This window comes from Oculina patagonica, chromosome 6 (genome assembly GCF_052425735.1).
Source record: "Oculina patagonica isolate OP01 chromosome 6, crgOcupat, whole genome shotgun sequence".
Taxonomy (NCBI): domain Eukaryota; kingdom Metazoa; phylum Cnidaria; class Anthozoa; order Scleractinia; family Oculinidae; genus Oculina; species Oculina patagonica.
The window spans coordinates 30,588,964-30,603,124 of NC_135763.1; the positions used below are offsets into that span (position 1 = coordinate 30,588,964).

General features: G+C 40.0%; 2 protein-coding genes across 2 annotated transcripts in view; both read right to left on the reverse strand.

The window, feature by feature from the left end:
* Positions 1-1,194: 1,194 nt before the first annotated feature.
* Positions 1,195-5,585, reverse strand: LOC144658169 (uncharacterized). The gene is made up of 3 exons (XM_078518524.1): positions 5,491-5,585; positions 2,009-3,864; positions 1,195-1,874 (listed from the first exon to the last, which is right to left on the reverse strand). Exon 2 carries the CDS (start codon positions 3,767-3,769, stop codon positions 2,135-2,137), a length of 1,635 nt encoding a protein of 544 aa, XP_078374650.1. The 5' UTR covers positions 3,770-3,864; positions 5,491-5,585; the 3' UTR covers positions 1,195-1,874; positions 2,009-2,134.
* The window catches only part of LOC144658171 (uncharacterized), a 126,808-nt gene continuing 113,841 nt past the window's right edge, over positions 1,195-14,161 (reverse strand). Inside the window, exons 4-5 of the mRNA XM_078518528.1 lie at positions 8,100-9,117; positions 1,195-1,509 (exon numbers count right to left, since the gene is read on the reverse strand). Coding sequence (XP_078374654.1) covers positions 8,419-9,117 — 699 coding nt within the window. The 3' untranslated portion in view covers positions 1,195-1,509; positions 8,100-8,418. The remainder of the gene's footprint in view (positions 1,510-8,099; positions 9,118-14,161) is intronic.

Below are 14,161 nucleotides of genomic sequence, written 5' to 3' on the forward strand. Positions count from 1 at the left end.
CGCCTTTCTCCCCGTGCGAGTATTCATTCCGATCCCGCCGAGTCGTGGTCAGTCATGCATTGAAACAAGCGTTGGTTGAGGGAAGCTCCTTATATTTTCCCACACGCGATTCTTTTCTTACAGCGTTTCAGGCAAAACCTCTCGATTTCCTTTATTTTTCTACCACACGCATTTCGTAGCCAACCTGAGTCCTGAGTGGGTTAGAAGAGGGGGGGGGGGGGGGTCACTAAAATAGACTTTAAAAAAAAACTGGTTTGGCAGTGAAATTTTGTTTGACCTTCAAATGAGGGTTTAAAATCTAATGGAGGACAAGTGAATAGTGTACAGTTTTTTACATTAATTATTGCAATAAATTAGGCCGTTATTGACTATTTTGATCCCACATCTCACTTTCAATTTCAAAACATCCCACGTCCAGCCTACAAAAAGTAACACATCCCGGTGCCACCAAGACAGTTTCATCACCTACCACCTACTAAAACTTTTCGTATTCCACATCACATTTCGCCTTTATTTAAAGCCCCATTTTTCATCATGCAAAACCTATTTTTGGACCCTCCAGTCTGGGGCTTCCCTTTCCAGCTAAAACTCCGTCATTGGAATTGTCTCAAGACCATAATAGCCTCATGCAAAAGGGCCATAAGCAAGGAAGCAAATCCCTTGCCTTTCTCCCCGCTAATGCAGCCCCTTTACAACTACCATTTAAAATTATCCAGTAGATACTGAAACAGTTTGTTACTGTGCATGTGCACAGGGGGGCAGGGGGGTACTCCCTATATCAGACTATATGGGATGGCTGGCTCCTATGACTTTCAAAACTTGGAGTATACTAAAGAGTGGTGGGGCATTCTGAAGCCGGGTGGTGGGTACCATTTCCTATCCAGAGTACACGAAAGTGTAGTCTGCATAGCTGGCAGGATTTTGTGACCGGTTGTTTTTTTTTTCAGCAGAGTGATTTTGTTTTGGTCAACTCAAGTGGTTTGCCCCAAGGGGAGATTGGTTAAGAGTCTAGTTGGGAATTTTAATCACGACTTTGCCAGCAATACGACATCACTCCCACCCCCCTATTCCTGCCAGCAATGCAGGCTAACGAGGGTTACCTTTTCTCTACGGCTTGAAAATGGCAAAATAAAGGGTAAGCATTTAAACGTCAGGCGTACCTCCCGTAGGTTGTGAAAAATGGCACACATGAGAAATTAATCACAGAAGATTTTATTAGGATATCTAAATCGTTTGCAGAAAATTACCCCACATAAAATTCTCCTGTTTTCTTTTTTCACCAACAGTCATTGGCAGCATCTAAAATGATTATACAAGAAAGCATCTGTTCAATCCAGAATTTTTGCAACTTAAATGGCAGCGGTAATAGTAATTATTAATAGCCTTGCAGTTTGAGTTTTAAGTAATATTTGCAAGCTGTGAAGAATCTGCACAAGTGTTAGTGTACAAAGACATGATATTAAAGTTCAAAACTGGCACTTAATGCTCAGAAGGGGAAGATCGAGTCTCCTTTTACCCCATCCACCCCTTCTGCTATAGACATTCTCTGGTGAAATATTACTAAACATAAAATCAGAACTATTGTCAGAAAATAATGTTAAGAGAGGCCCTGCCAGGGTAAATTTTGACAAGCGACATGGCCCAAAAAGTAGCGACAGCACACAAAATAAAACCACGACGAATGACAACCCTTTTGAAAAAACCTAAATTCTGACAAGGACAAGTAATTTTCTGTGAAGTTTGATAAAACAGTGACATGGCGCAATTTTTAAATTAAGACAAGCGATGCGGGAACCAACCCCCCCCCCCCCCCATGGCAGGCCTCTTAAGAGTCAATGTGACGCAACTTGAGTTCTAAGCAAAACAGTTTGTTGCTGTTACCATAGACTGTCCACAGCCCTCATTTTCGTGTTTTCGACGGAGGCGCGGTGAGAAGGCGAGAGAACTGGACGCCAGCGCAACTTCGTCTGTTTTTGCGTTGAAAAATTGAGAGGCTGTGGACAGTCTACTGTTACCAGCAATCTTAAACTCTTTCAGAAACAAAATAACCTGCTCTACAGCAGTACTCACTTTCTTTTTAAGAACATTATATGTATCATGCTTACGCATGTACAAGGTACATGTTTATAAGGCTTCATTCCTGTTTTATTTCTTTAATCAGTTTAATGTCACTTAAAAGTTCAGAGATGCTGAAGTAATTGTCATCCTCCTCATTTGTCAATGGCCTCTCTGCATGGTGTTCTTTTTTATTAGTTTTACAAGCTCCTTCAAATATATGACACTTGCCACACTGATTGCACACAAAAGGCTTTTCTCCTGTGTGTCTCCTTTTATGTCGGTTAAAACTCCCTGCATGATTAAAACACTTGCCACACTGGTTACACTCAAAAGGCTTCTCTCCTGTATGTGATCTTGCATGTACTTTTAGTGATCCTGCCTGACTGAAACACTTGCCACATTGGTTACACTCAAAAGGCTTGTCTCCTGTGTGAGTTCTTTTATGTTCATTAAGATTTCCTACCAGACTAAAACACTTGCCACACTGGTTACATTCAAAAGGCTTCTCACCTGTGTGTAATCTTGCATGTACCTTTAAATTTCTTGCCCGATTAAAACGCTTGCCACACTGGTTACACTCAAAAGGCTTCTCTCCTGTGTGTGTTTTCTTATGTTCGTTAAGATGTCCTACCCGACTAAAACAATAGCCGCACTGGTTACATTTATAGGGCTTCTCTCCTGTGTGAGTTCTTTTATGTTGGTTAAGATTTCCTACGCAACTAAAACACTTGCCACACTTTTTACATTTAAAAGGCTCTCCTGTGTGTGTTTTTTTATGTTCCCTAAGATGCCATGCCTGACCAAAACACTTCTCGCACTGGTCACATTCATAAGGCCTTCCTCCTGAGTGAGTCCTTTTATGTTTGTTAAGATTTCCTACCCGACTAAAACACTTGCCACATTGGTTACATTCAAAAGGCTTCTCTCCTGTGTGTAATCTTGCATGTCTCTTTAGTGCCCCTCCATGATTGAAACACTTGCCACAATGGTTACATTCAAAAGGTCTCTCTCCTGTGTGGGTCCTTTTATGTTTGTTAAGATTTCCTGCCTGACTAAAACACTTGCCACACTTTTTACATTCAAATGGCTTTTCTCCTTTGTGTGTTTTTTTATGTTCCCTAAGATGCCCTGTCTGGCCAAAACACTTCCCACACTGGTTACATTCAAAAGGCTTCTCTCCTGTGTGTGTTCTTTTATGTTGCTTAAGGTTTCCTTCCCGATTAAAACACTTGCCACATTGGTTACATTCAAAAGGCTTTTCTCCTGTATGAATCACTATATGTTGCTTTAGATTGTGTAAACGAGTGAAACGTTTGCCACACTGGTTACACACAAAAGGCTTCTCTCCTGTATGTGTTTTTTTATGTTCCTTTAGAGCACTAGATTGTTTAAACAATTTGCCACACTGATTACATTCAAAAGGCCTCTTTCCTGTGTGAAGTATTTTATGTCGCATAAGATTTGCTACCTGACTAAAACACTTGCCACACTTGTTACAGTCAAATGGCTTCTCTCCTGTGTGTGTTCTTTCATGTTGCTCAAGAGTTCTTGCTCGTTTAAAACTCTTGCCACATTGGTTACATACAAAATGCCTCTCTCCTGTGTGTGATTTCTTATTTTCCTTACGATTTCCACCTTGATGGGACTCTAAAGGACTCTCTCCTTCATAATTACATTTCAAAAGCCTTCTCTCCTGTTTGTCATCTTGCATGTTGCCTGGAATTTCTTTCCTGATTTTGCCAAACCTTATATCAGTGACTAGTATTCTTTAAAAGAATAAGCGGCAAATGTTTCCTCTCGTTTATCCTAAAATGAAAAGAGGAATTTCTGTTAACCATATACAACTTATTGCAAATAATGCACCTATCAATGTTAATCGGCTAGGGAGGGGGGGGGGGCAGGCATAGGCTGGCCATTTGAACTTAGGCAAGACTTTCTGTTAAAATGCTCAACCCCATGGCAGTTGTGGATGTTCAAAAGAGTCACTTAACTTCAATAAAAAATTAATGTTGTAAGATAGTCCATGAAAAAGTACAAAAGTCCCCACTTCAGGCAAACAATTCCTTCCCAATGGGCGATTCAAGAAAATATCGAAACCGCACAACGGATGGGTTTTTTGAAATTCGGAGGGGAAGGGGGGGGGGGTTCCTTGAACTGAAATTCCGTAGGGAATGGGGGGATATGATTGGAATTCCGAAGGCGTGGAGGAGTTCCGGATCTTGGATTTCCAGAGGGGACAGACAGGAGTGTGTTCCTTGAAAACGCTCATTTTGTGGACTACTAATTCATACATAAATCACAAACTGATGACTGCATCGCGGAAGGAGGATACAAGACAAGTACTGATCAATCAGACATGTTCTTAAATTCATTCACAATAAAAACCAAAAAAATGTGGGTTGTACATTAAGCTCCAGAGGCCTTAACATTGCTGAATTTCTTAATTTACTCGTTTTTTTGGTCAAAGCGGAGGCACAGTGGAGTGTGCAACACCTTTGGCATGCTTCAAGCTTCAAGTATTCTTGCTAACTGGGGTACTCTTTAAATAAAGATATTAAAATGCATCCCTATTCACTTTCTTAAGAGTCATTACATTTAAAGCATTAGCTGTGCCAAATACAATGGCAGGAGGCTGGCCAGTTGGCTATTTACAAAGCGTGGAGAAGTTAAATTCAGGACGACCAAACACATGAAATCCATCTTCTGGCAGGAAGGAGGGATTTGAACCCAGAACGTTCGGATTACAAGTGCAGCTTCCTTACCACTAGGCCCACAGGTAGCCCAAGCTCGATATATGAGTAAATGAAGATGGCCTTTGCATTGTTGCATAATTCGAGCGATTTGCATATTTATAAGGATTTGTATGGGGAAATAAATAAGGCCGAAAATATCGAAAAAATAATCGTTGAATTACAAGAAAAACTGCTCACCTTAACTCCCTTGTTGCTCTCTTTGTGTGCTGTGTGGTTTTTAGCCGATTTAGAGCGATTTAGCGCAGTTTTAGGTCCAAGAAAGGAAAGGATATATCCTCTGCTTTCCTTTCTTGGACCTAAAACTACATATATCGAGCTTGGGCTACCTGTGCTAGGCCAGGCTGCACCCTTAAAAAGCTTACTGGGGTGCTTATATTAAATTAATCGGTAATAATGAACAAGAGGGTAGCAAAGGGTTTATGCGTGACGCGTGAAAAGGGTAAAGATTAGATCGTGACACGTGAAAATAGGGCAACAAGTGCTCGATTAGCCTGCGAGAGCAGACGTCTTTTTCGGCTTGAGTTTCACCCGCCGAGAAGCGACGGCCGGGAATGCGTCTGCTCTCGCAGGCTAGTGCTTGATCGATCCAGCTAAAAATAAAGGCAATGATTTCTTTTGCCTGCAAGTTATAAATTCTGCTCTAGTACTTTCAAACATTCCGTTTATAAGATTTTCTTACCTCTTCTGACGCCAAAGAGTTGAAAAAAGAGCCACAAAGAATTCAAACTACGATACCGAACAAGGCGGCCATATTGAAAACACTCTAGCTCCTCCGATCGCGAGCGACTGGGGACGAAGCAGCAACTCTAGTGCCCAGTGCCCATTAGTAATTTGAATATTCATAGGGCATGCTGTGACCTCACAAACTTAGGGTGGTAAGCCTGTGCATATAGCCAGCGTTGAAGACGAACAAAGTTTTGTTCGCCTGCAACGCAGGCTAGTTGTAACTTGGCATTTGCCGATTATGCTAGCATTTTTTGACGTCATTTGGCTTAAAGAGCATTTTTCCCCCAAAATTTTTCCCAAAAAAGAATTGCTAGTGCTCATAATTAAGCATTTTTTGGCAATTTTATCTTCATTTTTATCGTTAAAAGCAAAAATTTGCTTGTTTTACGCTGTCTCGCGCCTTTCACTTAATGCATGCCCAAAAAATACACAGGTGCCTGCTAGGCAGGCTATTCCTAAGACCTTTAGAAAACTCTAATTCTCAAAGTTCCCCACAAAAATGGGTGTGGTGGTTGTGACATGGAAGGCCTAGCTGGTCAGTGGTTTACTTTCAAGGCTTGCTCAAAATCAAACCTTAACGTCTGTTATGCTATGCAACGAACAGGGTTTGGCTGGGAATGCAAAGGCATCATCGGAGTAGCCCCCGAAGCGAACATAAGGACCCGACTTAAACGTGCTTGAACGGTTGCTATGGAATCTATGAATCCAAACTGATGAGCTAAATAGCCCCAGTAGCTTGCAGTTTTGTTGGGATTTAAGGCGTGCAAGGACTAAAACCACTGGTCAGAATTTAAAGAACGACAATGGCAATCAACATCAGGGCCATACCTAATGGGGGGCAGAGGGGGCAGTTGCCCCCCGCCAGCAAAACTAAATTTCTAACAGTGTTTGATTTTGCTGGGCTTTTTCTTGTAGCTAAATTAGAGTTTGCCCCTGCAGGGGAGTTTAGCGGAGTTTGCCCCCCACAGACAAAAAATCCTAGGTACAGCCCTGAACGTCTTGATCAGATTTTACTCTCAAACTTTTAAAAATATAAAGCATAACAACAATATGACTACCCTGGGTACTGTTATATATGACAAGGCAATAAGGTATGCAGAATCACTCTGGCCTGGGACAAGCCCAAGACCAGGAGAGGACAGGAGCTGAGGAGGTCAACCCGACTTACTCGAGTAGGGGGAGGGTGGGTAGCCAAACCCTTCACTTTTGCGGCCTCGAGTAGAGTACATGTAACCTCTTTTATAGTCAAACACTACACTAGTCATACCTTTTAGGAGAAAAACTTTGTGGATTGGTACTGCAAAGGGTGCTAAAACCTAAAATGAACACCACTAGAATTGTTGCAGTACTTTTGAGGGGCCTTAAAAATGAAGGGAAGAGGAATGCATTTCTTACACAAATAACTTTTATTTTCACCCACTTTAATTACTAATGAGGTTCTGGTACCTTTAAGAAAGCATCTCCTGTCAGAATTTTCCGGCGAACACCCCTCCATCATTAGAATTGTCTCATAACCATAATAGCCTTGTGCAACAGAGCCTTAAGGAAAAAGGTAAATACCTTGCCTTTCTCCACCCCCAACCCCCCCCCCTCCCCCCACCTTTACACAGCCCCTTTACATGTCACCACCCAAGTGAGTCTTTACGTGGAAATATAGCATGATAAATTTTGCATCAACTGAAAAACTCGGAAAAAAAATTCCAAGTTCCAGATGGGATATGAACCCACGACCCCTTTACATGTACCATTAAAAATTACCCAGTAGGGGGCGGACTATATGGAATGGCTCCATCTAGGGCACAAAAAGTTGCCGATCATGTATGCCGATCGTGTATGCCTGCATAACTGGCGGGATAAATTTCTTTTTTTTTTTTTTTTCGACAGAGTGATTTTGTTTTGGTTTATTTTAGTGGCCTGCCAAGGGGGGATTGCTAAGGGGTTGAGTTGGGAATTTCACTTGCGACTTTGCCAGCAACATCACTCCCACCCCCTATTCCTGCTAGCTTCGCAGGCTAACAAGGGTAACCTTTTCTCTTGAAAATGGCAAAAGAAAGGGCAAATACTGATTTAGACCTCAGGCATACCTCCCCTTAACATAAAGAAGGCAAGGCCGAGAAGCTTAATCATTGTAAAAACCAAGTTTTGGTTTATTACAAGAATTAAGCTTCTCGGCCTTGCCTTCTTTATGTTATATTCTAAACTGTCAGATACCTCCCCTTGGTTGTGCAAAAATATGCCACACTTTGTGAAATTAACCACAGAAGCTTTTATTAGGATATCTATATTGTTTGCAGCAAATTACCCCACATAGAATGCTTCAGGCTTTCATTTTTACCAACAGCCATCAGCAGCATCTAAAAGGATTATATATATTTATTAGCATCTGTTCCATCCAGAATTTTTGCACTTGAATGGCAGTGTTAATAATCAATAGCCTTTTGTTCTATGTTCTTCACGCTGTGGAGAATCTCTCGCACAAAAGTGTCAGTATACAAAGACATGACATTAAAGTTCAAAACTGGCACTTAATGTTCAGAAGGGGAAGATTGAGTCTCCCTACACCCATCCCCCCATCCATCCCTTCTGCTTTAGGGCTTTTTTGTGAAACATACTAAACATAGTCCTTTATGAGGACAACAACCTTAACAACAACAACTTGAGGAGTCTTGTGTAACTAGAGCAGGACTTCTGTCAGATTTTTGGTGCGTAAATGTTAAGAGTCAATGTGAAGTAACTTGAGAAGCAAACCAGTTTGTTGCTATTACCAGCACACCTTAAGTTCTTTCAGAAGCAAAATAACCTACTCTGCAGCAGTACTCACTTTTTAAGAACACAACATGTATCATGCTAACACATGTACAAGGTGCATGTTAATAAGGCTTCATTCCTGTTTGATTTCTTTAATGTCACTTAAAAGTTCAGAGATGCTGAGGTAATTGTCATCCTCCTCATTTGTCAATGGCCTCTCTGCATGGCATTCTTTCTTATTAGCTTCACAAGCTCCTTCATATCTATGACACTTGCCACACTGGCTGCATTTATACGGTTTCTCTCCTGTGTGTAATCTTGCATATACCTTTAGATTTCTTGCCCGATTGAAAAACTTTCCGCACTGGTTACATTCAAAAGGCTTGTCTCCTATGTGAGTTCTTTTATGTTGGTTAAGATATCCTACCTGAGTAAAACACTTTCCGCACTGGTTACATTCAAAAGGCTTGTCTCCTGTGTGTAATCTTGCATGTCTCTTTAGTGCTCCTGCCTGTCTAAAGCACTTGCCACACTGGTTACATTCAAAAGGCTTCTCTCCTGTGTGAGTTCTTTTATGTTGGATAAGGTGTGCTGAACGAGTAAAACTTTTGGCACACTGGTTACACACAAAAGGCTTCTCTCTTGTGTGAGTTCTTTTATGTTGGATAAGGTGTGCTGAACGAGTAAAACTTTTCGCACACTGGTTATACACAAAAGGCTTCTCTCCTATGTGAGTTCTTTTATGTTGGTTAAGATTTCCTACATGAGTAAAACACTTGCCACACTGATTACATTCAAAAGGCTTCTCTCCTGTGTGTAATCTTGCATGTCTCTTTTAATTAGTGCTCCTGCCTGATTAAAACACTTGCCACACTGGTTACATTCAAAAGGCTTCTCTCCTGTGTGAGTAATCTTTTATGTTGGATAAGGTGTGCTGAACGAGTAAAACTTTTGGCACACTGGTTACACAAAAAAGGCTTGTCTCCTATGTGAGTTCTTTTATGTTGGTTAAGATTTCCTACATGAGTAAAACACTTGCCACACGTACTGATTACATTCAAAAGGCTTCTCTCCTGTGTGTAATCTTGCATGTCTCTTTAGTGCTCCTGCCTGATTAAAACACTTGCCACACTGGTTACATTCAAAAGGCTTCTCTCCTGTGTGAGTTCTTTTTATGTTGGGTAAGGTGTGCTGAACGAGTAAAACGTTTGGCACACTGGTTACACACAAAAGGCTTCTCTCCTGTGTGTGTTCTTTTATGTTAAGATATCTTGCCTGTTTAAAACACTTGCCACATTGGTTACATATAAAAGGACTCTCTCCTCCATGATTACAATTCAAAAGACTTTTCTCCCGTATGCGATCTTGCATGTTGCCTTGATTTTCCTTCTCGATTTTGCCAAACCTTATTTCAGGGACCAGAAGTCTAGAAATAAAAATGACAAGGCAAATGTCTTGTTTATCCTAAAGTGCATAAACCTAATTCCTGTTCAATAAGAATGGTTTATAATATAAGATCAAAGTCTTTTTTGTTGAACTAGGCTAATATTTTAATGTAAGTAATGATTTTTTCTAGAAACGATAGTTCCCCATTCGGATTACTAGAGGTCCTTATATATACCAGTACCTCGCAGGTCATATCGTTACTTATAACCCATCCATTAATTTTTGCGCGCACTCATTGGACAAAACGCATCACGTGGTACAAAATCGGACGACGGGTATCAGCGAATATACCCCGTCCGATTTGATATCCATCGCCCGATTTTGTAGGCCGGCAAAAAAAAAAAACGAATGAAGTCATCTTATTCAATTCTAACTTTTAATGAAATCACAGAGTTAAAAATCACGTAAACCAATCAACTTACATTTGTAATCACAGTTAAGCCGGGTTTATTACGTAGGTTTTTTTTATAAATTTACTGGCGATGAAGGGCATTGTAGAAATAAATCGGAGGATTATAAAATAAATAAACCCCTTTCTGGCTTGCTGGTATATTGGAGGATATTGCCCTTGGCTGAAAGATTGTCCTCAAAATTTCACAGTTGCCCTCGAAGCTTCGCTCCTCGGCCAACTCATTACAACTTCACCGCGCTTTAAATGTGTACCTCAAATTTTGAGGTTATTAAGCATTCATATATTCAAGCTATTGTTTTAACTCATTGCCTATTCATTCCGATGTATTTGCCGACAAGCCGGCAAGCTTCCGAAGATCGCGAAGAGCGCAACATCTTTGATGTAGGTGAGAAGTATTTCTTTTGTTCACAGACTGAAAAATATCTCCTGGGAATCCGCTCGACTGATTTTATTTTCTATCACTTTCAATGCGTGGAAATGTAATTCATTTACTTAAAAACTGCAGAAGTTTTAGAGCCAGTGGACGCGCGCAAAGATAAACAAAGCAAGCTCGCGTACTAAAGTATATTTTCTTTTTACCGAATGAAAATATTTTTGATGCAAACAAAGCAAGGAATTGTGTAAAAAGGAACACCACATACAAATTAAACAGGAACCTTTAATCACTGTACACTTGCCTTTGTTGTTTGGAATATTTTATTCGATCGGCCGTGGTTTTTGCGTGACTATAGTGACATTTAGACGAGTGACATTATTGTGCAACACAGCACGTTTATTTAAGCGACTCAGTCGAATCGAGACTGAACAAATGCGTTTCGTTTTAATTACTAAATAACTGTTTAACGTAAATCAAAAGTTTGGCGTGACACACAATATTGTTAAGCGAAGATTATATTTAGTAAGCCTAACAATTGTCGGCGAAAAATATTAAAACTTGGCGCGCGTGCAGCACGGTTTCACATTACAAGGCTAGGAAAATTAAAGAGTTTCCTGTGTTCACAAAACTATAAATCAATTATTTAACGCGCATTTTTGTGCGGAAAAATCAAAAATCAAATCAAATCCATTGTTTGTTTTTTATTCTGCGGGATACGTACTTCATAGACGGCACGGGATAGACGAAAACGCTAAACTTTAAAAAACAAAGTGATCACTCAGCTTAGATAGACTATAGAAAACTGTCCTTGATTAAAATCTCTTTTATCTGCACTAAAAACGCTTCGAATAAAATACCAACAACAGAAGGAAGCACTTAACTCTATAAAAAGCGATTTTGGAGCTATCTGGGCATAAACAATTATCAACATGTGTCAGAATTTGGATACGCATAATTAACTTTGTAAATCGAGCCCGCCGCTACGCGCTCGGCGAAAACAAAACTAAAATCGCCTACAACGATCAAAATAGCTCGTTCAAGATCTCTTTTTAAAGCTCTCAACAAGCTCTTTATTTTTTAATAAATATAAAAGCGAAAAATACATCGCGTGTCTGTAGTGGTTATCGGAAGTTCAATCACAACTCAACAACAAAAGGATACGTTCACAACTTCATTCGCTCAAGAAAGGTTAATTGCGCTATTGTTACACTCTTTTGAAGTCACTTGGGCGGCTTCTTCCAAAATATCTCGCCTTTTTAGAAACGAATAAAACCGAAGTTGTGCGACACAGTTTCGGCAGCTACCGAAACTTATACCCAAAGGAATAAATGGAGCCTTCAGACTACAATTTCCAGCGGTATTGCCCATTTCAAAAAGACACATTTTAAGCGCGGTGAAGTTGTAATGTGTTCATTTTTCAACAACCTTTCAGCCTCGGCCATTGTCCTCCAACATACCAGCCGCCTGAAGGGGTTTATTTACTAAATCTATCCATTTTGCACAAAAACTAGCGCCGTGACCCCCATTTTTTATTTCATTTTTGTAATGCTAATGTAACATAACTGTAACCTGGACTACCGGGGATAAGTTGTAGAAAATTTTTAATACTCCCTCTATTTCAGTGGAATCACCTTAAAACAGAGAGGCCTGCAATACTGATCTAATTAAAAAACAGTCGGATCACCAACTGACTCATTCTGTAGTGTATCAGCTTAGCAAGAAGTAAGAACCTATATTTGAGTGTCGATAATTTTCTAGTGGACAAATAAATGAAAGTATCTACAACTCAAGACAGAAAGAGTTGGGAAAGTTGTAAGAACGACTTCATTCCGGATCCCGATTAGAGAGAGTTTCTAATTCAATTTAGCAATCGCCATTCCTGTTGCAGGATCCCCCGTTCCTCCTATCAATGTTTGTCCCTAACTTTACAACCTTGTATGTGAAAGATCGCTATTCGGTTAACATTGAATAGGGGAGGGGAGGGGAGTTTAGAGGAAGAACAAAAGGGAAAAACTTCCCAAGATTTTTGTCTGGGATTGAACTAGCTTGTAAACAAAATATCTATTTACAGTCAAAACACCTCAAGCGTTCCTGACAAGCATGGATTAATGATTCCATTATTGCAAATTTGATTCATTCTTTGCTTCAATATTCCATTCTTGAATTGAATCACAATATTTCATAAACTAGTCAACGGTCAAATGTCACACATGGTGTTTTCCCATCATTTTGTTCTTCACATTTGTTTATTTCAACCCTATGATAATACCAAAAGAGAGGCGAGACATTTTGATGCAATGAAAAGGCACAAAAATACTACTGGCAGAAGAAAAAGTGAGAAAAGTATCGTTGACCCATTTTATGCAAATTGGGGAACTTTTTCAAATTCTCACGTGTCTGTCTCATGAATGAAATCAGGGTGGCAAAGGGTTTCCGCGTGACGCGTGATGCCCCCAAAATTAGTAGCGTGATTCGTGATGGAGCCAAAATAAGCCGCGTGATGCGGGACTGGACATCACAACGTGATGCGTGATTTGACTATTTTACAAGAGCGTGACACGTGATTTACTTCAAGGTTATCCGTGATATTTAAAGCTCTTCAAATTAAATTAAATACATTTACATGTAAATGAAGGTCAATAAAGAGGCTCGCTGGTTTCAATTCTGGAACTAAGCTTTATTTTAAATAACTTCGCCAGTCTTCAAAGTTTGAAAAATTTCACCGAAATTTGGCATTGGGATTATTACAAATTTGTCCAAAAAAACAATTTAGTAATTTTATGTTCAAAAATTAACAATAACAGGCAACCAATCCAAGAAATTTTGCCTACAATGTAATTTTTAATAATACATCATCAAAAAGTTGAAATCCTCCAAAATTAGCTCAGCACACTTTCTTATTTTTACGTGATGCGTGATTGTTTAAAAATGTTCTCCGTGATACGTGATTTAACTCAAAAATTCAACGTGATGCGTGATTGGTACCCCCCCCCCCCCCCCCCTTTGCCACCCTGTGAAATCAACATTCGAGTTTTGAATCGAGTCGCCGTTTGAACATTGGAATATTGAAGCAAAGAATGAAATCAAGGCAAGATTTCCGCACAGCCCCATACATTAATTATGCATACAATTTTCTGACTGATTCGTTCTTTTCATGATTGCTGTTTATGTATAGTGATAGTATGAAATAGTTGCATACATAATTAATGTAGGGGGCTGTGCGGAAATCTTTTCAGAAATCAAATTTGCAATAATGGAATCATTAATCCACCCTGACAGGAACGCTTGAGGTGTTTTGTAATAGTATTACAAAAGCTTTCAGCTTACAAATGCTGCTCTATTATTTTGCGCAAATGCCCTTTAAAAGATTTCCATACCTTGACTGACGCAACACAGTCGATAAAAGAGCTGCAAAGAATTCAAACCACGATCAGCCCACGCATGAAGGCGGCCATATTGAAAACACAAACCTTCTAGTGCCCAGTGCCCAGTCCGGGGCTCCCTTATGAGTGGGGACTCCCATATAGAAGGGACGGGAATGCTCGTCGGAAATTTTGAATTTAACCCCTAAAAGAGACCAATCTGGGCGTGGCCGAAGCTTATGAAGACCCCTAAAAGAGACTTTGTTTATATGAATCGAGT